The sequence below is a fragment of the Ipomoea triloba genome, chromosome 3, assembly GCF_003576645.1.
Source record: "Ipomoea triloba cultivar NCNSP0323 chromosome 3, ASM357664v1".
Taxonomy (NCBI): domain Eukaryota; kingdom Viridiplantae; phylum Streptophyta; class Magnoliopsida; order Solanales; family Convolvulaceae; genus Ipomoea; species Ipomoea triloba.
Window position 1 is genome coordinate 13,945,123 of NC_044918.1, and position 25,329 is coordinate 13,970,451.

At 37.9% G+C, this 25,329-nt stretch overlaps 4 protein-coding genes across 4 annotated transcripts; 1 reads left to right on the forward strand and 3 right to left on the reverse strand.

Moving 5' to 3' along the window:
* Positions 1-34: 34 nt before the first annotated feature.
* On the reverse strand, positions 35-7,681 carry LOC116011799 (structural maintenance of chromosomes protein 2-1-like). Its single transcript, XM_031251209.1, has 20 exons — positions 7,040-7,681; positions 6,022-6,702; positions 5,744-5,887; positions 5,352-5,642; positions 5,079-5,264; positions 4,818-4,982; positions 4,657-4,716; positions 4,384-4,446; positions 3,759-3,850; positions 3,469-3,565; positions 2,963-3,079; positions 2,611-2,829; positions 2,025-2,165; positions 1,764-1,931; positions 1,494-1,678; positions 1,287-1,380; positions 1,128-1,216; positions 799-1,024; positions 353-427; positions 35-265 (listed from the first exon to the last, which is right to left on the reverse strand). Exons 1-20 carry the CDS (start codon positions 7,355-7,357, stop codon positions 149-151), a joined length of 3,528 nt encoding a protein of 1,175 aa, XP_031107069.1. The 5' UTR covers positions 7,358-7,681; the 3' UTR covers positions 35-148.
* A 1,957-nt stretch (positions 7,682-9,638) lies between these two features.
* On the forward strand, positions 9,639-10,911 carry LOC116013872 (probable aquaporin TIP5-1). The gene is made up of 3 exons (XM_031253830.1): positions 9,639-9,848; positions 9,934-10,184; positions 10,321-10,911. The coding sequence occupies exons 1-3, from the start codon at positions 9,668-9,670 to the stop codon at positions 10,705-10,707; spliced, it is 819 nt and encodes a 272-aa protein (XP_031109690.1). The 5' UTR covers positions 9,639-9,667; the 3' UTR covers positions 10,708-10,911.
* A 109-nt stretch (positions 10,912-11,020) lies between these two features.
* On the reverse strand, positions 11,021-16,367 carry LOC116013871. Its single transcript, XM_031253829.1, has 15 exons — positions 16,092-16,367; positions 15,916-15,999; positions 15,548-15,621; positions 15,411-15,444; positions 15,171-15,229; positions 14,248-14,362; positions 14,089-14,126; positions 13,820-13,917; positions 13,696-13,751; positions 12,744-13,005; positions 12,525-12,640; positions 12,256-12,312; positions 11,985-12,050; positions 11,563-11,637; positions 11,021-11,435 (listed from the first exon to the last, which is right to left on the reverse strand). Exons 1-15 carry the CDS (start codon positions 16,263-16,265, stop codon positions 11,373-11,375), a joined length of 1,371 nt encoding a protein of 456 aa, XP_031109689.1. The 5' UTR covers positions 16,266-16,367; the 3' UTR covers positions 11,021-11,372.
* Positions 16,368-18,952: 2,585 nt separating this feature from the next.
* Positions 18,953-23,410, reverse strand: LOC116013708 (leucine-rich repeat receptor-like protein kinase TDR). The gene is made up of 2 exons (XM_031253603.1): positions 20,554-23,410; positions 18,953-19,587 (listed from the first exon to the last, which is right to left on the reverse strand). The coding sequence occupies exons 1-2, from the start codon at positions 23,267-23,269 to the stop codon at positions 19,175-19,177; spliced, it is 3,129 nt and encodes a 1,042-aa protein (XP_031109463.1). The 5' UTR covers positions 23,270-23,410; the 3' UTR covers positions 18,953-19,174.
* Positions 23,411-25,329: the final 1,919 nt, after the last annotated feature.

The window sequence follows — 25,329 nt, forward strand, 5'->3', positions numbered from 1 at the left end:
ATAAATTTGCTAGTATTATACAGAAGCTTGGGTATTGAAGCTGTGAAAAGGCAGAAAAGTAGTAGTTTTACATATTTCAAATACTAAATCCACCGTAAAAACGGAATAATTACATTGGTGAAGTAAGTAAATTTTATGTCCAACGTTTTCACTTGGACTTTGCTGCAGCAGTTCTCTGGACAGTTGAGACGCCATCAACAAATTTTGTTCGGAAAAGCACATTCGCATTGTTAAACATGCCCTCTTTCAAGGACACAACTATAAACTGCACACAACACAACACATATTTTAAGAATAAAAACAGGAAGCTTAAGCTTAACCGAAAGAAGAGTACCTAGTTAAAAAGCAAAACCTGGGAATGTGGAAAGTGTGCCTTAATCATCCTGCCAATGTTCTGAGTGTGACTAAGATCAAGAGCTGCATCAACCTGCCCAAACATACAATGCCAGCCCATCATAAAATCATACCCTAATGGGCAATTTATATCGTGGACCAACTGATCCAATATACAGAATTTGACTTCATAAAGTACAAAATTCATGTTCATAATACACATACACATAAACACGGTATAATGAACATAAATTAAACACTTAACATAATACGCAAAATTCATGTTCATAATGCACAGAATCCATGTTCATTATATCGTATTTATGTGTATGTGTATTATGAACATAAATTCTATACCTTATGAAGTCAAATTCTATGTATTGGACTGTGGACCTTGGTCCACGATATAACATTGACCAACATGCATACTATTGGACAAGACTTGAAGAAGTTTCAGACTAATACCTCGTCAAGTATGTAAAGTGGAGCGGGTTTGAAAAGAAGCAAAGCCAGTATCAGAGAAAGTGCAAGTAGTGATCTCTGCCCCCCACTAAGTTCTGACAAGGATTGTTTCCAAACACTTCCAAATGCTACACGAACCTCCAACCCATCCAAGAAGCTACCCCCTTCAGGAGGATCCAGCTTTGCACTCGTGCCAGGTAAAAGTGTGGAAAATATTGATCCAAAGTCACTGCAAAAAGTATGCAACTTCTCATAACAGTATCATTTGTAGATTTAAATTGAAGGTAAACAGTGAAACCTAAAGAGAAGTCGTTGAGGGAAACATTCTCTACCTGTTAACTTTCTCCCAAGTAACTTTAAGTGTTTCTTTCTTCTTCTCATCAAGCTCTTCAATCACCTTCTTGATCTTTGATTTGTCATTCTACAGGATGATAACTGTTAAGCAAACGGCATTGCAGTGATAGCATACACTAATAATTGACAATACCAACCTCAATGATGTTCTTCTTAGATATTAAATCATTGTACTCATCTTCAGCTTTTTCAAACATTGCCATGACCTTTTTATTCACCCTTTTTTCAAGGCTGTAATACAGGGTATTAAAGAATAGATATGTCAAAGACAGGAGAAGTCTTCGAGTCAAAGTTGAAATTTGTACCCCAAAAACAGAAAAATAAATAAATAAATAAATAATTACCCTGATTGTTCAGCTTGTAGCCTTTCAAAATCCTCTTTGGTTTTACTAGGATTACGCGATGTGAAATCATAATCAGTTCCACTTTTTCCAAAAAGTTGTTTCTCGGATGCAATCCAGGCATGCTTCTCAAGCAATTTCTCTACTTTAACAGAGTAATCTTTCTGATCCATTTCCATGCGTTTTACCTGCAAAAAGTTTACAGATGAAAAATGCCGTCCATCCATGCAGCACAACTAGAGGAAGTGGGTATATGCCTATTAAGTAAATAACCTCATTTTCCATTCTCTTCTTCTCAAGAGCGGTCTCACTAAGTTTATGTTGAATTCCCTGTTGCTCCTTGAGGATGCTTGAAATTTGTGAATCACATTCCTTCATCTTCAAGCGTGCTGAGTCAAGTTCTGTTTGGGCCAAGTTGTGATCACTATTCAAAGAAGCAACCTGCAACGCCAAAGTTAAACTACAAAGAATCAATTTTCGGTGCATTACTATTTGACAGGAAAAGATCATTTGTCAATGGTATATAGCAATAACCTTTGCCCTCTGAGAATCAACTCCATTTGTAAGGTCAGTAATCAGCTTCTTCAAAGAAGCTAACTGACCCTCCAATGTAGTATATTCCTGTTTGACAGCTTCCACCTCCATTATGAGCCTCTCCCTTTCATTCTCATGCCCCTGATAGGATCACAATCATTTCATTGAATATACTATCATTTATCATGGCCTTATCAACTAGAGAACTATTAAAACAAATGGAATGCATAAAACAGAAAGACTAAAACAACACAGGCTGTGATACTAACAGATGAACTAAAAAGGCAAAAGTGGAGTATAATTAGATTATAAAGCACACTTTCTCTCCATGGGCATTTGACAAGATAATGCTAGAATGAGACAACAAGATAGCGCAAAGTAAGAGGGTGAGGAATCGACAGACATTCACATTGATGTTAGTTGCTAAGAATTGAAAATTTAAATTCAACCATTTAATAACATGTTGACTAACTTCAAAGAGCAGTTCTAACTGCTTTAGTATTCAAAACCTGTAGGTATGAAAAATATGTAATTAGAATACACAGGTTGCTAAATAGTCCCCTGAACTGTTGATAACAATACCTACCTTTAGGTCCTTCAACAATGATTGAGTCTGACCCTTCACTGTCTTAATCTTCTTTTCTAAATCCTTGAGCCTACTTTCCCTACTACCAGCATGATCATGGATTGACTTTTCAAGAGATGACACTTTGGCAACCCAGCTTGCATACTGGAGCTCCTTCTCTTGCACAGCTAATTTTGATTCCTCTAGTTCCTGTTCAATCCTCTTTACAAGTTCTCCAAGCTATACAATAACACGATGAATGAGTATGAGGATTTATTTATATTTACAGAAGTACAGTAGGAAAACCAAATAATGAAAGAGAGAATATAATATCATAAAACTTCATATACAAACACAAGATAAGTGGTTCAACCTTATGATGTTCATTCTGCTCAGCTCTATTCTGAAATAATGAAAGATCATATGACTTCAGTTCCAATTGTGTCTTAAGGTCTTTGAACTTGCTTTGAAGAGGACGAAGCTCATTGATCTAAAAGCCCAAAAACAACTAGGTCAATCCCCTGGAGAGCAATACCATTAAGTGGTAGATAATACTTTCTAATGTTGAAATAACTATAGACTGTTTTCAGCGTAAGTGTTAGCCCATAAAGACTTTAGGCATGTAGTTTTAACAGCAATAAATAAATAAATAAATCAGCAATGTATAATCAAAGATTTTTTTATATTTTGATCACTAAAAGTATTAAAAGTAATAAAATTAAAAAATAATAATAAATGACCACTAAGGCACTAATAGAGAAGGCCCTAGTTGTAATTAAAATACCTAGATTAAATGCAAATGATTAAAGATAAGAAAACTAGTTAAAATGGAAAATTGTGTTTGGATCTATGAGGCTATGGTAAAAGTGTAAAACTAGCCTTAGCATCAATTTCCGAGAGACGCTTCTGATGCAAAGAAAGTTTTGATTCAGCCTCAGCCATAGCATGAAGTTTCCCCAATAATTCACCACCACCCCTGCAGCAACAAAAAAGATGTGTGCTTTAAAATGCCTGCATGCAACTAAACTCAACACATTTGTCTCTAATAATATGAGGCAGCGAGACAAAGCTAGCTATTAAATCATTTAACTAATGTTCCAGCAGAAACAAGCAGTTGAATACATCCTAATGAGAGCATCAAAGTTAAGCAGGACCAAATGGTCACATACTTTCGGCTACCACCAGTCAGAAGTCCACTAGGCTGAAAAATATCTCCTTCAAGAGTCACACTTGGGATACCAACTTCGCGATTAAAGGCAACCTATAATGCACAGTAAATTTATTAGATGATGGGCAACATTCAAAAAAAAAATGCAAATAATTTCTCGCTCTAATTAATCACAAAAAACTCATAGATTTTACAGAATGCCAAAGAAGTAATACTCCTGAGAATTTAGCTTGAAATTGTTTTCTTTCAGCATGTATATCACAAAGTAACTAGAGAATTTTATGAATGAGCATTTGTTGACATCCATCAGCCTCCATCAACCTCATGATTTAATTTGTATTTACAACATTATTGTTGATGCCATTAGTCGTTAATTCCTCAACCATACACAAAAAATTGACATCTTAACTGACTTACTGAGCATTTTAGTCTAAACCAAGTTATCATGCTATAAGTGCCTAAATTCAAAAGCTATATATATAAACACAACAACATGAATCACCAGCCATAACATTGTAAAATAGTTAAATATAATCAATGCCAGCAGTGAATATTGACTGCTACAGAGAACCAGTCAAAGATGCCAGCATTCCAAATAAATAGTGTACTACTGTTTGCAAATTTACCTCCTTTGCAGCATCAGTGGTTTTGCAAACGAAGGTTGACCCAAATACATATTCCATTGCAGTCTGCAATGCATATATCCCAAAAATTAGTTAATAAGGATAAAAAAATTCCATCCGCATATTATAACGGTCTACATAGAAATAGATTACAAGATAATCTGGAGAATGAAAAAGAAACTCATTAGGAGTGGCAAAATCTTGGATGATAAGGCTATAAAAATCAGAACCAGAAAGCATAAAATTATGGAAGGGATAAATGCAATGGAAGCATACCTTGAGTTCTTCATCATATCCAATCAGAGCAAGAGCCACTTCGGCATTGCCCTTACCTACCTGAAAACGGAAACAGATAAACAATCGTCTTATCATAATGCAGTAACATAACAATTCAGAGATACGGTCAAGCACAGGAAAAACAGAGTGCCATGACTAACCAGTCTAGTTGCAGCACCTTGAGCTCTTGCAGGGACAGGATGACTTTGAATTTTGTTTAGAGGAATAATAGTTACTCTTCTCCTAAGACCACCATTTTGAAGAAGTTGCTTTCCAGTGTTTTCTGTGTCTACAACAATATTATACAACTTTCCACCAGCAGCAACCTGCACAAGAATTTATAATTAAGCACCTCAAAACTCATGGCTAAAGATCACCCTGGATGGTTGAAGTATAATTAATGAATCAAGCATAACACCAACCTCTAGGGCAGTCATTGAAGAACTATCCTTCACTTTGATGAGTTTTGCAACCACACCTTTCACCCTTGATCTATCAAAATTCTTCACAGGGTCATTGTATGTGAAGTCAACATTGGCCAGTTGTGAAGAAAGAACACGGATTTCATCCTTTAACTTCTGCACCATCCCTACTTCAACTACACGATCCTGATAGCATTTATCACCAAGTAAAAACAAATTCAGCCTTGGTATTGGGGGAAATCATTGGGCACCAGTAGGAAAAATGATGTATACCTTTTGTAATGCTTCCATCTGCTCCTCCTTGTACCCCAGAGATTCCAATGCACTTTTAGTCTTTTCCACTTCGTTCTTCCGAGCACTGAGTTCATTCTCAACAGCAGCAGCCTCTTCATGCTTTGAGAGCAATTGCTTTTTCTTCTCCTTCAGTTCTTTCTCACAATGATTTATTTTAGTTTGCAACTGCTTCAATTCTGTTTCAGCAGTTCCAACAGAAACTTTGGCATCCCTAAGTTGATCTTCAAGACATTTCTCCTCATTGCCACTACTCTTACCTGCTAGCACACCCTACAGTATGACATATACCATTTAGTTGGTTGACTAATTTAATTTCAATACAACTTTTTAACTTTCTTGTGCATATAGTGCAACAGTTTCAAATTGTTCACCTCATACTCCTTCTCGTACTCTTCAAGACTCTTAGAAAGATCCTGAACACTTTTCTTGAGATCAGATGCTCCGGCTTCAGCATTTCGTACAGCAGCAGCCTTCTCTTCTGCTAATTGTTTCAACTCTTCAAGATTTGTCTCGATCTGGAAACAGCCACGAAAAAAAAAAAAAAAACCTTAATAATCTAATATCCAAGTGCAAAAAAGGATAAAAAGAAATTCCAATACCAGCATGTTCAAAAGAACAAATAATTTCTATTGAATTTCACCCTTCATACCTTTTTAGCATTATCTTTCTCAGTCTGAAGAACATCCTCTTGATTTTTCATCACAGAGGTTTCTTTCACCAAATTACGTGAAAGAGCATCAACTTTCTCAGAAAAACGTTTCACTTCCCCACCCATACTTGCTTCTTTTTCAGCCTGCAGTTCTGATGATTTATTTTCTAAAAGCTTTACTTCCTCACGCATCTTATCTGCATTACTATCGATTTCAGAGATCTTAGCTTTCATTTCTTCCAAACCCTTAACTGCATTATCCCTAATCTGCTCAGCTTGTACATAGTCACAGGCAATACAAAATCGCTTAAGCCGATCCAGTTCCGCATTTCCATTTGCCCACTGCATGTATTGCATCCTTTCTTTTCTCAGCTTCTCCAAAGCAGGAAGAATTTCGTGGTCAAGGAGCTTGTCAATCTCATCAACCTTGCTTTGTTTCTTTTCAAGTGTTTTCAGGGCAGCCTCTTTCTTTGTCTCGTACATTCTCGTACCAGCAGCCTCTTCAAGCATAGACAACACTTCAGGAGGTTTCATGTTCAGGACTTTGGTAATGCGCCCTTGCATTATAAGAAAATGGGGGTTATTTACATTAAGTTGTACAGAGTGAAAAAGGTTCTGCACACGATTTGGTTGCGCTAGGTGGCCATTGATAAGATACTTGTTCCTTCCACCAACTACAATCTGCACATAAATTTATACACGTTACAATTTGTTGCAATTAAAGAAAATGGTGATACATATTCAGTGAAGCGAGGTAGGTTTTTTTTGGATAGGCAGACTAGTGTTCTAACAACTATTACGAGTTCACCATCTAAATTCAACACCCTCTATAAACTCACAAGGAATAAATTTAATAATGCATACTTAATGAAATTTAGCACAAATGGTAAAAATCACAGATTTCGCATTCTGTTAAGGAACTCCAAGGTTTAATGACACATCTCTACAGGCTAACATAGGGACAACCACGCGTGAGTATGTCTGTGCAATGGAATTCAGCTGAATTAAGTAAACTCACCTGGCGAGTCACTGTAATTTCAGGACAATCCTCATATCCCAAAGGACTCCGACTACGGTCCGAGTTATCAAACACGATGGACACTGTAGCCTTAGTAATTCCAGCTTGGCCTTGCTTGTAGACCAGCTCTTGGAGATTGGAAGCTCTAACCTGCTGCAAATTCGTGATTCCGAGAACAAAGCAAATGGAATCCAGAATGTTGGATTTGCCAGACCCGTTCAGACCAGTGATGGCATTGAAAAACGGATCAAATCCGGAAACCACCGTCCTCGTAGCGTAGGACTTGAATCCCTCCAAACATATTTCCTTGATATGCATTGTAGTCAGGAGTCAGCACGCAGTTGGAACAAAAAAGCGAAACCCTAGAAATGAAGTTTTGGAGATCAAAACCTCAAAGCTACCAACAGAAATACTCAGTAGGTTAGGTTCCGGTGACCGGAAAACTGGCTTTCCAGTAAAGAGTGGCGCAAATGAATGGATTCGGTGATGATTTGAGTTGAGTGTTTAGCTTTTGGTGAAACGAGGCGGGAAAAAACTTTTTCGAACCCATTTTGAACTCATCCCCCTTCTTATTTCGTTCTTTTTTTCTTTTTTCTTTTTTTTTTCTTTTCTTTTCAATTTTCCTCCTTGGGCCTTTATATTGGGCCATAACTAACAAGTTCTTAGCCCAGTTTTCAGTTACTGGCAAATTATACCATCGACCAGGGTCTATCTTACATTGTAGACTCTGGTCTAAAAATAACCTTCAGATTATCTGTAGTTGATAATTTTTGTATTTGTAGCTATCATATTATGTATCAGCAATTATCAAGTTATTTTTTACATGTACAGAAACTGTTAACTATAGGTACATAATGTATTAACGGAAAGAGTCAATTCCTTTTTTGGTCCTAGACTTATAGTGGCAAAGACAATTTTAGTCCTCCATAAAAAAATCAGACAATTTATGGACATAGTTATTGTGACGGGGACAATTTTAGTCCTCCGTTTGTATTTCCCGTCAGATGGCCGTTTGAGAGGGGCAAATGTGTCATTTCACAATATTTCCTTCTACTTATTCCATCCTGGAGTGTTTTGTTCTTCATTGCATATTGGCGAAGCAAATTTCCACCACAGAATCATTTATACTTTGAAGCCGTAAAAATTGGAGGAAGTTGCTGGGATGTTGAGTTTTCCGATCGCCGCCGGGGAAGTGCAGAAGAATACATGTTTGTTGGGATGACTGGGGTTTCCAGGATGTGGAGGGGGTAATGCTTGAACCGGAAGAGATATTGGAGAAGGAGGCCACCGCTCACACCAGTCGCCATTGACGAGAGGAAAAGCTCCACCATAGCTGTTGCGATGCTCGCCGGAAACAAGGGAGGTCGTGTGTCAGTCCTCGTTCTGTCCATCACTACTGCTGGTTCGTGGAGCTGCTGCCAGGGTCGCTGGAGTCTCGCCGCCGCCGTCATCGCACAAGAGGAGAACGGAGCTGCTACTAGGGTCGCTGTACCCCCGCCGCCGCCACTACTTCCCACGCCGCTCCCCACCGCTTCCTTCTCATGCTGCTGCACCCCCTTCTCTGGTAACCCTACTTCAGTTCCCAATCAGCAAATAAGATATACCACAACAACATCATGCATCAATTACCCAAAGCGGATAACTCGAGACCTACCTAATTTACCCGACTGCCATGCATGGTCTTATAGCCCGTGGTCTTATAGTTGATAAGGAGAGAGAGGACCGCAATTGGAATTCTCAGTTTGTATATATTGTTGGGTTCCTGCTTCAGAATTCAAAAGTTTTGTGCGAGTATTGATAAATCACTATCAAAATCGCATTCTACTAGGACTGATTCGAAGGTTTCTTGTCGTGGCTTTCTACTTCTGTGCTCAGCTCAATCGAAATGAAAGGAAACATTTGTTTTCCCTGATAAATGAGCTGCCTACAATCTATGAAATTGCACTGGAAAGAAAGCCCTCAAGAGAAAAATCAATCGTCAATGTTGGTAAATAAATCCATGACAAGTGCAAAGAAAGACAATCTTGGGCAAGTGTGTTAAAATAACACTGGCAAAGGCACAGACTATCAAGACATACAGAGATGGAATAAAAAGAAGGAGACGTCATGAAATGACTCAATTATCCCCCTCTCAAACGGCCATCAAACGGAAATACTGACGGAGGATCAAAATTGTCCCCGTCACAATAAGTGTGTCTATAAATTGTCTGATTTTTTTATGGAGGACTAAAATTATCTTTGCCATAAGTCTAGGACCAAAAAAGGAATTGACTCTAACGGAAAGTACAAAATTTTTGTATCAAAATTTACAATGTAATATGAATTGTGGTCCATGCTATAACAATTGTTAGTTATGTTCGTTTTTCAACAAGTTGAGCCCAAAAATTGTAAGGCCCACTAAACATTCCAGCCCAACTCATTTCCAGGCTGCAGCCTACCAGAAACGTCCACGTCAGATGGCGGTTAACGTTTGAATCATCGTTCAAACCTCTTCGGAAATGGTTGCAACCCAAACCTGTAACTCCCTCTTCCTCTAATATACATATATATATATCTCAGTTCATTAATCCTATTTTTTCCAGGCAATAGAAAGCGAACGGAGACATTAATCATCTTTTGCATCCTCCTATGAACCGAGTTTTCTCCAACAATTTCGAGTGGAAATCTCACTATACGTCTATATCCATGGCTTCCATTCGATCCCGCTTGGAGCACTGCTTCACTGCCGACGCTCTCAGAGCCTATCTCGCAGAGTTCATCTCCACAATGTTCTTCGTCTTCGCTGCCGTCGGCTCTAGCATGTCATCCAGTACGTCAAGTTCAATTCCAAGCCATTTACGCTTATTTTTTTCTTGATTTTGATCGGTTAGATAAGGATTGGTGTGTGAATGCAGGGAAAATGTCGCCGGAGGCGGGGTCCGATCCGTCTAGCCTGGTGGGGATTGCAGTTGCTAATGCTTTTGCGTTGACTGTGGCGGTGTACATTTCGATTGGTGTCTCCGGCGGCCACGTCAATCCGGCGGTTACTTTTGCAAGGGCGGTTGGGCGCCACATCAGCCTTTCCATGGCCTTATTTTACTGGATATCGCAACTGTTGGGATCTGTAATGGCTTGCGTCCTCCTAAAAGTTTTCACAGTTAAACAGGTATTTCAAAGAGTCAAATAGACCATCGAATTGTGACTTAATTGTACATTTTTAGGTTCAGTATCCTAATTGTATTATTGTGTGACTTAATTGTACATTTTTAGGTTCAGTATCCTAATTGTATTATTGTGTGCAGCATGTACCAGCTCTTGGGATTCCGCAAGAAATGACAGGATTCGACGCGGCCATATTGGAGGGCGTGATGACATTTGCTCTGGTGTACACAGTTTACGCGGCGGCCGACGTCAGAAAAGGTGCACTGTGCGCCATGGGACCATTGGCAATCGGGATGATCGCCGGCGGCAACGTTCTTGCATCAGGGGCCTTCACCGGCGGATCCATGAACCCGGCGTACTCGTTTGGGTCTGCACTGATAGGAGGAAATTTCGGGAACCAAGCAGCGTACTGGGTCGGTCCCTTAATCGGCGGAACCATTGCCGGAGTTCTGTACGACAAGGTGGTTTTCCCATCGGAATCCGATGATTCAACCAGGCCCGGTTTGAGTGAGGTTGGGGTTGTCTAAATGCAGGATTCATGTCTTAATTCTCCCTGTTGTAACCATTAAACATTACAGTAGTTTAGTTCGGAGCAGTAGATATTATATACTCCGTACATTTTATATGTTACTATTATGTGAATCAAGTGTGATCATTAATGTTCCTATGTTGTAACTACTCTAATACCATAGTTCATAAATGCTTGTATTAATACAATTTCCATAACATAATTCAACTGTCTTTTGGATCACACCGAGAGTAGCAATCCAACAAAACCACTCGTTAGGCAACTGAAAGTAGTCACTTTCCTCATCCATTAAAATACTATGCAGAACCTTGGAAGGGAAACAAACACCTTAAACTCTAAAAAGTCGTATAATGTATAAATGTAGACACAGAAAGGAAAGTAACTTGTTCAAAATGGTGGTCTTAGGAGAAAGTGAACAAAATTCAAAGCCATTTTGTCCCTCCAAGAGCCATCTTGCAGTTTCACTTTTCTAATACAGATAATTATTTACAGAGCGACTTAATAATTTACAAAGCAGGCACTTCTGATAGACTTATTGGTTGCGGTGAACAAATCAAGCTTCAACCTGGGGGATTATGTTAATTAACTTTGATTGCTGCCACACTGGATAAGAGCTTGAAAATTACCCAAGGTGATCAGGGGTTCATAGTGTGACAATGCAATCTATTCTCTTGCAGCCTGCATGTTATTTCCACAGGAAGCATTCCAAACCCCTTCCTCGATACGCTGAAAAACCGGGAAAAGTTCAATAAGCACACTACCAACTGACGGGGCTTTAAACACTGAATGTCCAGGTTGACAAACCCTATCTGATGCATCATTAAAAATTAAAATTAAAACACTGAAGAATTACCTGCAGAAGATAATTATGCAGCCATTCCAGTGTTTGTGGAAATGTATTAGCTGATATGTTGACAACTGTCAAACCCTGTTTTATGAAGAATGCTCCAATTTGGGAATCAATTGGTCATAGTTTTGAAGAAATAATCATAGAAACATCAGATCCTACTTATGGATGTAAGTATACTATTATTGTTGTGCCAACAAAGATCAGAACGAATCAAGCACTTTGACCCTTGCAATCACATTATCAGACCAAAGCTGAACATTATAGAGCAAGTCATAATCCATCACTGATTATTGTCTCTTTATTGTAAGATTGCAAATTGAAAGTAACTATGTAAGAAAATATTTTGACACTTATGTAGGAAACAATTTGCATGTCTTAAACTCAGGAAAAGGAGAACTATCATGCTTAGTGACACATAAGCCTACCTGTGATGCGAATGAACAAAGGTAGTTCTGAATGGTTTTTAAGTTGCTCATTAATTTATCCTTATCCTGAAAAGATCCAAGGATGACTTGATCAGTCAAAAGAAGTAAATGATTGCATATACACGAGTATGTGTGTATGTGTATTGGTAAGAGCTTGCATCTTTGAAAATGTGAAGCTCAGATGGAACAAGAAGCCACTTCTGATATAATGTTATGCAGGAGCCTGCAATAAAGCAAAATTATCAAGGAGAGAGCATATTAGATTAGAAACCTGGATTGGTGATTTCTTACTGCTTGCACTATTAGCTATCCACTCCTCAAGTAATGCCTGCATAAGAGGATTAACTTTGGTAAAATTATCAAATAGTATATAGCTGAAAATGTGTGAATTAACAAAGAAGATAAGATCAATTTTGAAAAGCAAAGATTCATAGAACTAATTCCACTTCTCTCATATTCCAGCAGTGATGGGCTAGAAAAATTTCGGTTGATGATAGTGGTATATCCAGGAGAATGAAAGCAGAAGAGTTTTGGTAAGACCTCATGATCAAATTCAGCCATTTTTAAAACTATAGGAATGACAATTGGTTGAGCGCCATATTTTTCTTTTCTACCACTGGGATTTTTATCAACAGTTGAACTTTTGACTGCTTCATCTGCACAATCAGGAAAGCAGTCAGAGCAGTTTCAATTAGCCAAATCTCAGCACACTAAGACTGGAAGATGAACACATTCACAGTATGAAGAGTAGGCCTTGACCTTTAATTTCAGGAAATAAAGACTTCAGAGCACCTGTAACCTTATTTAGCTCATCAGCAGATACTTCTTGCACTGAAATCACATTCTCAGAATTGAAATCTTTGCTGTTGCAGTGACTATCAGTTCCTGAAGTGAAATCACTTTGTGTTTTGTTTTTGTAGTCCACTTTCAGAGAATTTGGCCCTTCCTCATTTGCTTGGGCAGTTGATGGTGATTTGTTCTCCTCATCCATCAAGTATATACTAGGATCCAAATGCATTCCCTGCCATAATCATAACCATCTGAAAGAGATCACAACTTTTACTGGAAATTTATTTTGTTGACACAACTATATAAAAATGCAAAAATATTATTTTACTATTGTTAAATCTAAGATTGGGCCAAGATCACTCACTAGGCTATAATGCACAAACCATACTAAAAGATTGAATCCAATCAATTAGTTAGTCTAACCCATGACCTTATAAACTTATATGTCTCTCTTAATTTTTTCAATGTGGGACTCTTAACAACTATTATAGTAGTAAAAAAAATTCCTAGAAAAAGGAACTACGGCAATTTTTAATGCTTGTAGTTGTATATTTTCCTTTTTGGCATCTTCAGGCTCTAGCCATCACTTGGTGAAAAAGGTGTTAGTTCATGTCTTCTTCCACTATTTTCAATTAAGAGGCCTTCATATAATACATAGGCCCAATCAGGATGAGTTTATTTCTAACTAATTCGAGAGTATCTACTAATACAAGGACTTTAAAAAAAAAAAATTATTGTGTTTGGATAGATTTATGAAAAGAGCTTATGACTTTTGAAAGCTATTTTTGAGTTCATAAAATTCATGTAACATAAATCTCTCTGGAAACCACGATAGAGCATAATACTTGGCATAGAAGGGCTGAATCCCTACACATTATAAATGTGTGATATGAATGGGTAGTTAATGCATTGAGAATCATACCTCAATTATGATTGGCTTCCCATCTTTCATTGCTTTCTTTAAATCACCAGCCAAGCCTGCACAAATTTGGAGATTATGTGCCATATCATATTTCTCAAAATATTCCAAGTAGCTATTTCAATACCTTTCCTAACTACTCTGCATTCTCTGCAAAATTCTGTTATTAGTTCCTCTGGGGAGCCAAAATTTCGTGCCCATACATCAGAAGATGCCAAGGGTGCACTGCAAGAATCAAATATTCTAGTCAGGTATGGATCTTTGAATTATCTTTTTTTATAACAGTTTCTCAATCAATTATGGAGTATAAAGGAAGGCATATGGCATGGAATTCTGAGAGCATGAATAATTTGTACCACGCATATCTAACAAGAACGTCTCAAGATGGTTACATACTCTGTTGATGTGCGGAGTAGTTCATAGACCATATCTGTCTGTCAAAAACAAACCAAAAAAAAAAAAAAAAAGTGTACATGAAAGTCATAAAACCTGAAATATGGCATACCACTAGAAATGATGTAAGCATGAAACCCAAGTTTAATATCAAAAGTATACCTTCAAGACATTTGGCAAGTTCAGCCTCTGTGCAAGCTGGGTAGAAATGGTCGACTTTCCAACACATGCAGTGCCACATACAAGAATAACCAAAGGTACTCTTTGATGGTGAAATCTAAAGGGAAAGTAATGAAAGAAATTGGAATGTGAATCTGGGCAGTTCAATCTTCAACTCATTCATTGACATAGAAAATTGAATTTCATTTCAGAAATACAATAATGAGTATTAATTTAATTCCTTTAGTTGAATTTCATTTCAGAAAGACAGAAATACCATTATTTTAAAATTTAATAAAATCTCCGTATTACTCATGTAAATATCTCTTTCTAAAGAGAAGGCACCTTTGGTTTCCCCATAAATCAAATTGATTGAGTTATTGAATTGGAGAAGGGGGTGGAGAGAGAGAGAGCATAAAATGTACAGTGTGTCATTGCTGATTAAAAACAAAATACGAATAAATAAAAAAGATATCTGATAAGACAATAAGGATATGTACCATATTCTGTTGCACTGTAACGTGGCATTTCACTCTTTCTATTTATTTATTAATCCTTGTTTGGTATAGCATGGCTGATGCAATTAGTAGTGGGCAGACCACAACAACAGAGATGAAAGTGAAAGGTAGGCTCCATATGCTTCAAGTGAACTACTCCATAATAAGAAAATGTATGTTTTTTAAAGGAAATAAAATTTTTAATTTGAAGACCGCAATTCCATATCATTTTGGTGTAATAGATCCCACACCTCCAGTTATGGATGCTTAGGCCGAATTCTTAGGGGTGGGGGGTGCTTATAGATTTGTGTAAATCTTTTACAGCCCTTTATATGTTAACTTATGTTCGTATTTATCGAAAAAAGACAGACTGTTTAATGTACTCGAGGAAAAAAAAAAATCAAACACTATGAACAGAATGCAACTAACCTCGTCATCATCTTGTAACGGTTTATATACTCTTCTCCATAACCTCGCCGCTCCATAAGCTGCAGGCATCCAATTGGAAAGCAAGGTTGACCTTTCATTTCAAACTTTAAAAAACTTTGCACATGGAAAGCCAATTACGCAGGCTACAATTTTAATATGGTTGGCATGTAATCCAGAAATTATGTGATTGTCAAAGAACATAATGGATAGGGAATAATGATTATGAAAAGAAAGAATAACCTTAAACAAATTTGCTTCCAAGTCTGATTGTGAGCTGCAAAATGTTATCAAACCAATAGATTTTTAAGAGCCAACAAAACAAGAGCAAAAGTGAAAACAAACTGAAATTCATAAAGAATTAAGTTAAGATTGCATACACATCAAGAAGGCTGTTATCCACGAGAAGCTTCTTAAGTTCTAGTGCAACTTTAATAGCCACATGATTTGGTATCTGTAACCAAGTTATTGTTATTAACCTCAAAATGATGCCACTAATCCATAGGAAGAACTATAGCTGGTGATAAACGTTCAAGGTACATCATCATGGAATTCCATTTCTTAGTCCTGAATTATTAATATGCTACAAACTATTAACTGCTTCCATTCATATATCCTGGTTATTTAAAAGAAGATATGAAGATGTTAAACAACAATTCTACCGATAACTGAAGAATAATTGTATGTCAATCATTATATCTAACAGCAACTGAATTTTCAGCATGCGAAAAGGAAAATGTTAGCAAACCTTAGTGACAGTTAACATTCTGCTGAGCAAAAACCTCGAGAGAACATAGTAATGATCGGCATTCTCACCTAGCCATACTTTAACCTGAAACAAAATCAAAATTCAGGATCAATCGAAAGGAAATACGCGGAAATGCGAAGAGGAATTTAGAATTCGGAGATAGCGGAAAGGAGTACCTTAACAAAATCATACTTGGAGGAAGCGTTACGAGTGGATATTTTAGTAGGTTTCGCGGGAGCGGGAGGAGCAGGATGAGCATGAGTAGATCCTTCTTCGTAGTCATCTTCATCCAATTCATCTTCTACATTATTGCTAGGGCTTGCCATCACCGCTCCCTTGTCCTTCCTCATCTTTCTCTGTCTAATTTTCTCTCGAAACGCTGAACATGAAAGCTCCGAATAGATGTTTTTGCCGTAACGTACAAATTGAAGGAGAATTTTCTTCTTCTCCTTCGTTTTATTCTCTGCTAATTGTTGTAAATACTTTATTTATTTATTTTAATAGTATTTCTGCAAAATGTTATTCGTACACGTTTTCTTAAATTAAGACTTTAGGTAAGAAAACAACTTTTTTTTTTTTTATAGAAAAACATATTTAATAGGGTAATAACTTATGGGGCTCGAAAGATGTGATTGAATATGTGAGATATAATTTTTGTACTTAAAATGTACTATTTTAACTATTGTCAACATTTTCTTAGTCGAGTTAAGTTCATCGCACAAAAGGTGTACAGAGTATAGATCCTATTTGATTGAGCTAGTATAATCCATATCACTTCATACAATGTCTCGAAATGAGTGACACAATGAATGGAACATAATTCTTGTACAAAAATTTCAATGAGTTCAATTTTTTTAAACTCTCTCAGCCAAGTCCCGTCGCTCAAAGTTGTTTTTTATGCTATTAGTGAGTGAATTTGCATGGTAGGGTGTCAAACTCAATTTTATTGTGGCTAGAGAGATTAGTAAATGATGTGGGGCTCGAGAAAGAGACGATTGTGGTTGGAGGTTCCTGAACTTGTGGCAATATATAGTATGGGAATTGCCAAAAGGTCTCTCTCATAAGTATTTAGCGGGGTATTTATAGCGAGTCTCATGGAACACATGCCGAGAAGCCGACATGTGCGCCACGTGCCCTACATGCACTCGGTAGCTCGGCTGGTCAAGGAGGAACGAACACGTGTAAGAATGTTCTCTGTTTAATAGATTGTTGGTGTTAGTTTAAGCGTGAAGTACCTGAGCTCGGGCCTCGGTCGAGCGCGTGGGTCAGGACCCATCTCCGAAAGGTGTGGGAAGCGGCTCATTAAGCCTCAACATCGATAATCCTTTCAGGTCAGGCCTGTTAAGTGCTCCTCTCTGGTTGGTCCAGGTCGACAAATTTCCTGGGTCTTAGGCGACTCATACCCGATCAGGTTCTTGATACAAGAGAGCACGTAACTTGAAGTATATTCCCTATTAGGTAGCTCCCATGATCTTCGTGAATTGCCATTTGGTACATAAAAACTCGTCTTTATTGTGACTAGAGAGATAAATGACCTTTATGAGTTGCCATTTAAATAATTAGTATAAAAGTTCAATTTTTTTGTGTTTGAATGCCACATAGAGTTTGGTTTTAAAGTTGTCTACCTAGTGAGGTGATTTGAAAATTATGATTTGTATTATATGTTGCCGCCGTTGTTCTTTTATAATGGAGCAGTTTATTCCGCCAAAGTAAATCCAACGTCAAACAACATATATGGAATCCAAACACAATAGCAAAACATCGATCTGTCATCCCCATGTTTCACAACAAAAGCTTTCCCAGATTTTGCAACCTCGTAGTGCATATATGCATGGATCGTTGACTCTTTAATTTGTCTTGCATGCATCGATAAACAGTTCGGAGAAGGAATCAGATTTTATATTCCTTCTCAGCAACGTACGTCTGAAACGTTAGCGCGGCTGTTTTGTGTTAGTGCCTTCCACGTATACAAGTATCTGGACACGGGAGCTTCCGTAAATTTCATAGAATGTATCTTCATTTTCTCCATATATTTAATTTAACATATTACATAAAATTACAATATTTAATTAAATTTTGTATAATATAAAAACTCACAATCACTACTAGAAGTATGCATTAAGTAATTATATAATTATATAATATAGACCACACCAAAAATCAAATCTAATTACACCTATGGCATTGGTATAATAAACGAGAAGTTTCATTTAAAACTAGTTTCACCAAAGGTACGGTATGCATTATGCATGTAGTTGTAAATCTATAAGCCCAAGAGAGGATAATTGTATAATTTCTAATATATCTTAGACGTTAAATTTATAAACAACACAAAAAATCACATCTAGTTGCGCCTAAGGCATTGGTCTAGCGAACGCGAAGCTTCACTTAAGACTAGTTTCATGCAGTTTTTTTTTTTGGTGTACCCATGCAACCTCCTTATTTGTCCAAGTCGTCTACAAACGGAGGAAGAGACAACCTTCGCACATGATCTTGGGCCATATATATATAATTGCGTTCAAATGAGAACCACCATTAATGTGATAACTGAGAACGTGATGACTAATCTTGCATTCTTGCATATGTGTGTGTGTGTGTGTGTATACAGATAATGGTATTTGTTTACAAATTTTAATGTGTTTGATTGGAAATAATATTAGTTGTTAACTTAGAGGTTGGAAGTTTCATTTTTGAGCTATACAAAAAACTTAAAAGTTCAACATATACATTTTTTAAAAATTTAAAGAACAGGTTGACGGGCTGGCCAGTTTAGTTCATCAAACACATATTGAATTGAGTTTGAACTTTTTCAACTCATGTAAAACGGGCCGGGTATGCCCGCTTCTAGACAAACCCAAGTCAGATCAAACCATATTGACCGAACTGGTCCATTTTAATAACTCTGGTGAGATTTACTTGTTCTTGATAATTTATTGTTTTATTTGTATTTTTCTGCCACCTAAAATCTCCAATTAAGATTTACACAATCTCATTAACACCTCATATGTTTCTAGTTTCTACCACTTAAAACCTCTAATTAAGATTTAAGCAATCACATTAACACCTCATAGGTAATACATTAGGTGGATAATGGAATAAGATTGTCATAACACTAGAGAGTTCCATTATATTAATGGAAACAATACCCAAAAAAAAAGTACCTTCTGCTATACCAATCCCCACAATTTACGGCAAGTTACAAAATCAAAATGAAAAAAAAAAAAAAAAATCAATTCCCAATCATATATAGATATTTGATTTAACCCTCAAAAGTTGCCTTTTGGGCCACGGGAATAACATCACCCCCACCAACCGCACCATTGCCACCACCATTCCCGGCCACTTTCCTCTTAGGCTTGGCTTCTTGCAGCATTGACACAACATCCCTCATCGATGGCCGGTCCGCCGGATTCCGGCTAGTGCACAATAACGCGACCCTAAGCAACAACATCATTTCTTCCCTCACCGAAAGACAAGACGCACCAGCATTTTTGTCTAACACGTCTTTTATACCGTCTTTACTCTTCAACTTCGTTCTCACCCAATCTACCACGCTATTGCCATCTCCAAATTCAGCATCCACCGATCTTTTACCCGTCAATATCTCCATCAACACCACTCCGTAGCTATAAATGTCACTCTTCTCGTCAACTTGCAATGTATAAGCATATTCTGTAAATCATTTACAAATCATTAAATAAGTATAATCATTATATTATAGAATTTTTCTATTGTACCCATTAGCCATTACTATTAACGCTAATAATATTAAATATAATTATATACAGTATACATAATTACATCAAATACTATTAATATTAATACTATTTAACATATGTAATTATATTTAATATGATCAAAATCCTTTATAGTGGTTAGTGAGATAAAGCATGACTAATTCGAAATCATGACAATTTGGCTTCTAACGCACAAAGAGTTTTGACTTTTCAAATGAAGTAAAGCACTATAAAACATATACTAATTAATTGCTGGGTTAATCATCATTACATCTGGATCAAATATACTTAGCAAAATCTTGGTAGGGTCCATGGAATTGCAAAGAGTGAAATTAAAGCGAAGGGAATAATGCCCTGCAAATTATATCGTGAACCAAGATACATTATGGGTATGATGTGTCCTGGTCCACAATATAACAATTGATAATACATATCACGAAAAATAGTGAGTTACATGTTACTCTGAAATGTAGCAAATCATGGCAACTAAGAGCAACAAAACACATACATTTGGTAGCACCCAAAATGTGATTCTTAAAAAAAAAAACAAAAAAAAAACTAATAAATGTTTTTTTGAGAGCACATTGACATTTTTATTTCATAGTTTATTTTTCTCACTTTTGTTGATATTTTTGAATTATTGAGTGGATACTAATTAAGAAAAAACTTTAAGACAAAGAATTTATGGTGGTGACATGCACCACATTAATTATGTATGCAAAGTGACATATAATTCGTCACCCCGCAAAATGAATTGAACTAAATCAACATTACTAAAGATTATGGGTACCCCATCAAAATCTTAGGACATACACTAACCTATAATAAATTCAAATAACATTAAAAAAATGATAAATAATACTATAAGCGAGAATTAAAAAGAATAGTTACAAGGATATACCTGGAGCAATGTAACCATAAGATCCAGCAATGACGGACATAGATTCGTCACTTTGGATTAATTTCGCAACTCCAAAATCAGCCACTCTAGCTTCCATTTCATTATCCAGAAGAATGTTACTAGGTTTTAAATCTCGATGTACAATGACAGGATCACAGTCGTGATGCAAATAACAGATTCCTTGAGCAACTCCGAGTGCAATCTTGTATCTGGTGACCCAATCTGCGGCCAAATTGGTAGCCTTGTTTTTGGAATGAAGAAGATCGTCAAGACTCCCATTAGGCATGTACTCGTAGAGTAACATTGTACACTCATTGTTGCTACAACATCCTAGTAACCTCACAATGTTCCTATGTCTCACGTTGCCTAAAACATCGACTTCGGCTAACACCCCCGGCCGTTTCCGGACGGTCTCTTTTTGCTTCCCCCATAGTTTCTTCACGGCGATAATCTCACCGCCGGGCATCTCCGCCTTGTACACGGTCCCCGCCGATCCCATCCCGATCACCTGATCGCTCATGCTCAGGCATTCCATCACGTCATCCGCCGTGAAATTCAAACGCTGAAACGCCGTTAACTTCCAGGGCCCGATGCCCCGGTTGTTGGAAAATCTGAGGCTATAACGCGCGTGGAAACACCGGCTCCCCACGACGAGTACAAACAGGCAGATTCCAAACGCCGCCGCCACGATCCACACGACGGCGCCGGCGGTCTTCTTCGGCTGTTGCTTATTCTCCGGCGGTGGCGCGTCGCTCCGGCACGGCTTCTGAATTACGCTGCCGCAGAGGCCGTCGTTTCCGATAAAGGAAGAGGGATGGAGACTGGAAAATATTGAACTGGAAACCGGTAAGGGACCGGAGAGGCGATTGAAAGAAACATTGAAGCTCTCCAGGGTGCTACAATTGCCGAAATTGGAAGGAATTGTACCGGTGAGGAAATTATGCGACAAATCCACGTCAGCGATTGACGGCAAAGTGGAAATCTCCCAGGGAATAATCCCGGAAAGCGAATTTAAACCTAAATTCAACATTATAAGCTTCTGACAATCCGCAATATCCCAAGGAATGCTCCCCGTGAGATTATTTCCTTGAAGTTCAACATTAGCCAATGCCTGACAACCTTTGAAATCAGGAATTTTGCCGCTTAGGTTACTGTAACTACCAGAAAACACCTGCAAACTCGGGGCTTTCCAAATGTTGTCGGGTAATTCGCCCTGGAACGAATTCTGGGAGACATTTAAGTTCACCAAACTTCCGGCATTGCCTAAATCTCTTGGAATTTGTCCTCCGAAACTGTTCCGGCTAATATCCATCAACGTTAAATTGGGGAATGAGCCAAACCCGACAGGAATCGAGCCATTAAGGTTGTTGTTTTGAATTCTAACCCTACATAAAGCCGTACAGTTCGCCAGAGATTCCGGCAAAGCTCCGATGAAGTGATTGCCGAACAGGATTAGCTTCTCCAGTTTGTTGCCACGGCAAAGATTGGGCGGAATTGGACCGGAGAGAGAATTGGTAGAGACATCGAGCTTTTGTAACTTCTCATTTGAGCCGAGTTTCTGCGGTAAAATCCCGGAGAGATTGTTAGTCCACAGGTTTAAAATTTCAAGCTCTGGAAGATCTCCGATGGGTTCTGGAATTTGGCCTGTTAAGTTGTTGTTCATCAGAGACAACAACCGAAGCTTTTGGAGTGATGAGAGCGAGGTCGGGATTGGTCCTGAGAGGAAATTATCGGATAAATCGAGCTCTTTTAAGGATGTTAGTTTACCGAATTCATATGGGATTGCACCGGCGAAACTGTTGTTGTAAATAATGAAAATTTCAAGCTTTGTGAGGTTTCCCAATTGGGGAGGCAGAGGACCTGAGAGGTTTGCTGATTGGATATCAAGATAGGCTAAACTGGATAACGAGCCAAATTGCGGCGGAACGCCGCCGCTGTATAGATTACACCCAATTTGCAAATGCTCAAGTTGGTTCAAGAAACCCAACTCCGGCGGGATTGGACCGGAGAGTAAGTTTCCGGCGAGGTATAAAAATCTCAGTTTTACGAAACTCCCATAACTCGCCGGAATTTCGCCGCCGAAGTAGCTGCCGCCGAAGTTGAGATACTCGAGGTTCGGCAAGTGGACGACGTCTCCGGGCAAAGGGCCGGTGAAGTTGTTGCTGAAAGCGTCAAAGTGAGTCAGAGACTTGAGTCTTGAAATTCCGGGCGGGAAAATCGAGCTGAAGTTATTCCGGCTAACGTCCAGCGACCGGAGAAAGGGGAATTGAAAAAGCACCGGCGGCAAAGGGCCGCCCAGAACATTTGAGCTCAAATTGAGATGGTGGAGATGGAGCAAATACCGGATATCCGCCGGAATTTCGCCGGAGAGTCCCCGGCCGGAGAGATTAATCCCGGTGACAAAACCAGTCTTCTTATCACACTTAATCCCCGACCAAGAACACCAAACATTCTCAAAACCTGGCTTCGACAATGCCGAGGTCGGATCCCAATCACGAAACGTGTCATAAGGATCTTTGAGCGACGATTTCAACGACAAGAGCGACACTAACTGAACCGAAACATTTGCAGACGAGGGAGCAGAAAACACCGGCCTCAGAACCAACAAAATCAAGAAACCCAAAGGCAAAAGAAAGCAAGAAGAAGAAGAAGAAGAGGGGTTCATAGTGGAGCTATGGGGATGAAGAATCGGAAATGGGGAATAACGGTAGAGCATTAACAGAGGTAAATTTAAGGTATGGAAGGTTTTGATGGTTAGAATGGCTTTTTCGGAGTGCTTGTTGCAGAGGATGTCTCATGATGGGGTGGAGTTTTGTTTGGTGTGAAGAGAGAGAAAAAAACAGAGATAAAAAAGCAACTATTTGTACTACTAGCTTGCGTTACTAGTGTGAATAGCTAGCTAGTGTCACTATTTTAGCTGTAATACACATCTAAAATTGGCGTTATTAGGGTGATTTATCTCTTTTATATAATTTGTAAAATATTAAATAAAAATTTGATTTATTTATTTTCATACCTACTCTCGAATAATGAATGTGGTCACAAAGGTGAAGTTTATAAAGAAAGATCATGGATCGAGTCTCATAAATCATAAACGGTAGTGTGGGAGCAACCTCTCAAAGTCGGAGCTTCTTGTGCATATTAAGCTCCTCCCAAATGATCTATTGGATTGCGACGTGGAGGCCCTTGGAGTCGGAGATTTAACTTTTTGGAAAGAAAAAAAAAAACAATCCTAAGTTCCTAATAAATTAAACAACCACATCATTGTCTCTAAAACTTAAAGTTTAGATAGATTTTTCTCCATACACAGGATAATACGAAGTATAATCACGTATAGTGTGTGTATCTATATATATATATATAGACAAATTGATCATCAAAGTAGTAAACAAGACAATTAATTAAAGAGAAACATATATAAAGAGTAAAATTGTATTTCACTATTCATAATATGTTATATTTGAATATATTTATTGATTATATATATTATTTTCTTTAATATAATAAAAAACACTATAAATAATTAAATAAAACATGGCAACATCACGGTATATTAATACAATCAACAATCACCTTACGCGGGCTATCTTAAGTGGATTCTCCTAGGTTGCAAGTCAATTAGCACACGCATTTGACTGGTGAATTTTGACTTACTCTTGGATTAATTATTTATAATATAGAGTAGTTAATTTGGTATTACATTTTTCAAATTCACCAAATACATAGTCAAAGCATCACTAGGTACAAAAGCAGGTACAAAAACAACACAAGTAACAACATTTGTAACAAACTAAGAACATACAAGCCTGAATCTGGTGTTTTTCTTTTGCTTTCTCTGTCGTCAACAACGTCGCCTTTGTCTGATCTCTAACAATACTTTTGGTTTTCTTGGATTTCTTTTTTCTCCTTTTCCTTTTTTCATACTTTTCATAATTCCTTGGCTCCTTTATCTTTGGCCACCCACCCAACATTTTGATATATTTGGGCATAAGCAGCAAGGCCTCTCGCAGGATCCAAGAAAGTGATTTTCTGTTTTCCCTCAAACCCATTTCTTATTCTTTATTTTCCTTTATGTTTCTTTTCTTTCCTGTTTGGACTAAATGGTGAGGAGTGCCTTCTATAACATGGAGGACCACATGCAATCTTGGTTGGGGAAATCCACTTACCAAAACCCTAACCTTGCATGAATTTAACATTTAATTTATTGTTGATGATAATTAACAATAATTGTATTGTGTAAATAGGGAAGGACTTGCTTCAAAACATTCGTCTTGGCAGATGATTGGGTCAATTTCAGCCATTTAATTAGGTTGAGGGATGATTAGGTCTCAATCTGGTAATGGATTAGCTTAATTAAAACAGATCAAATGAAATAAGGTGAGATCGGGATGATAATGTCTGATCTCAATTTTATTGTAAGTCAACTCAAGATAATCCGACAGAACCATTGATTTCATAGTGAGGGTCAGTTTCAGGTTTAGGGATGATTGGATCTAGGGGTGTAAATGAGCTGAGCAGCTCACGAGCGACTCGCGAACCGCTTGGTCAAAGCTCAGCTCGAGCTCGAGCGGCTCGTTTAACTCTAATATCTTAGGCTCGTATTAAAATTTGAAATACTAAAAATTTAAAATCAAACAGGTTAAATTCGAGCTCAAAATTGAACTCGAATTCGAGTTCGAGCCTGAACTCAAGCTTGAATCCAAGCTCGATCTCAACCTCGAACAAACGAGTTGCTCGCGAGCAGCTCGAAAATTTCCGAGTTCGAGCAAGGCCTTC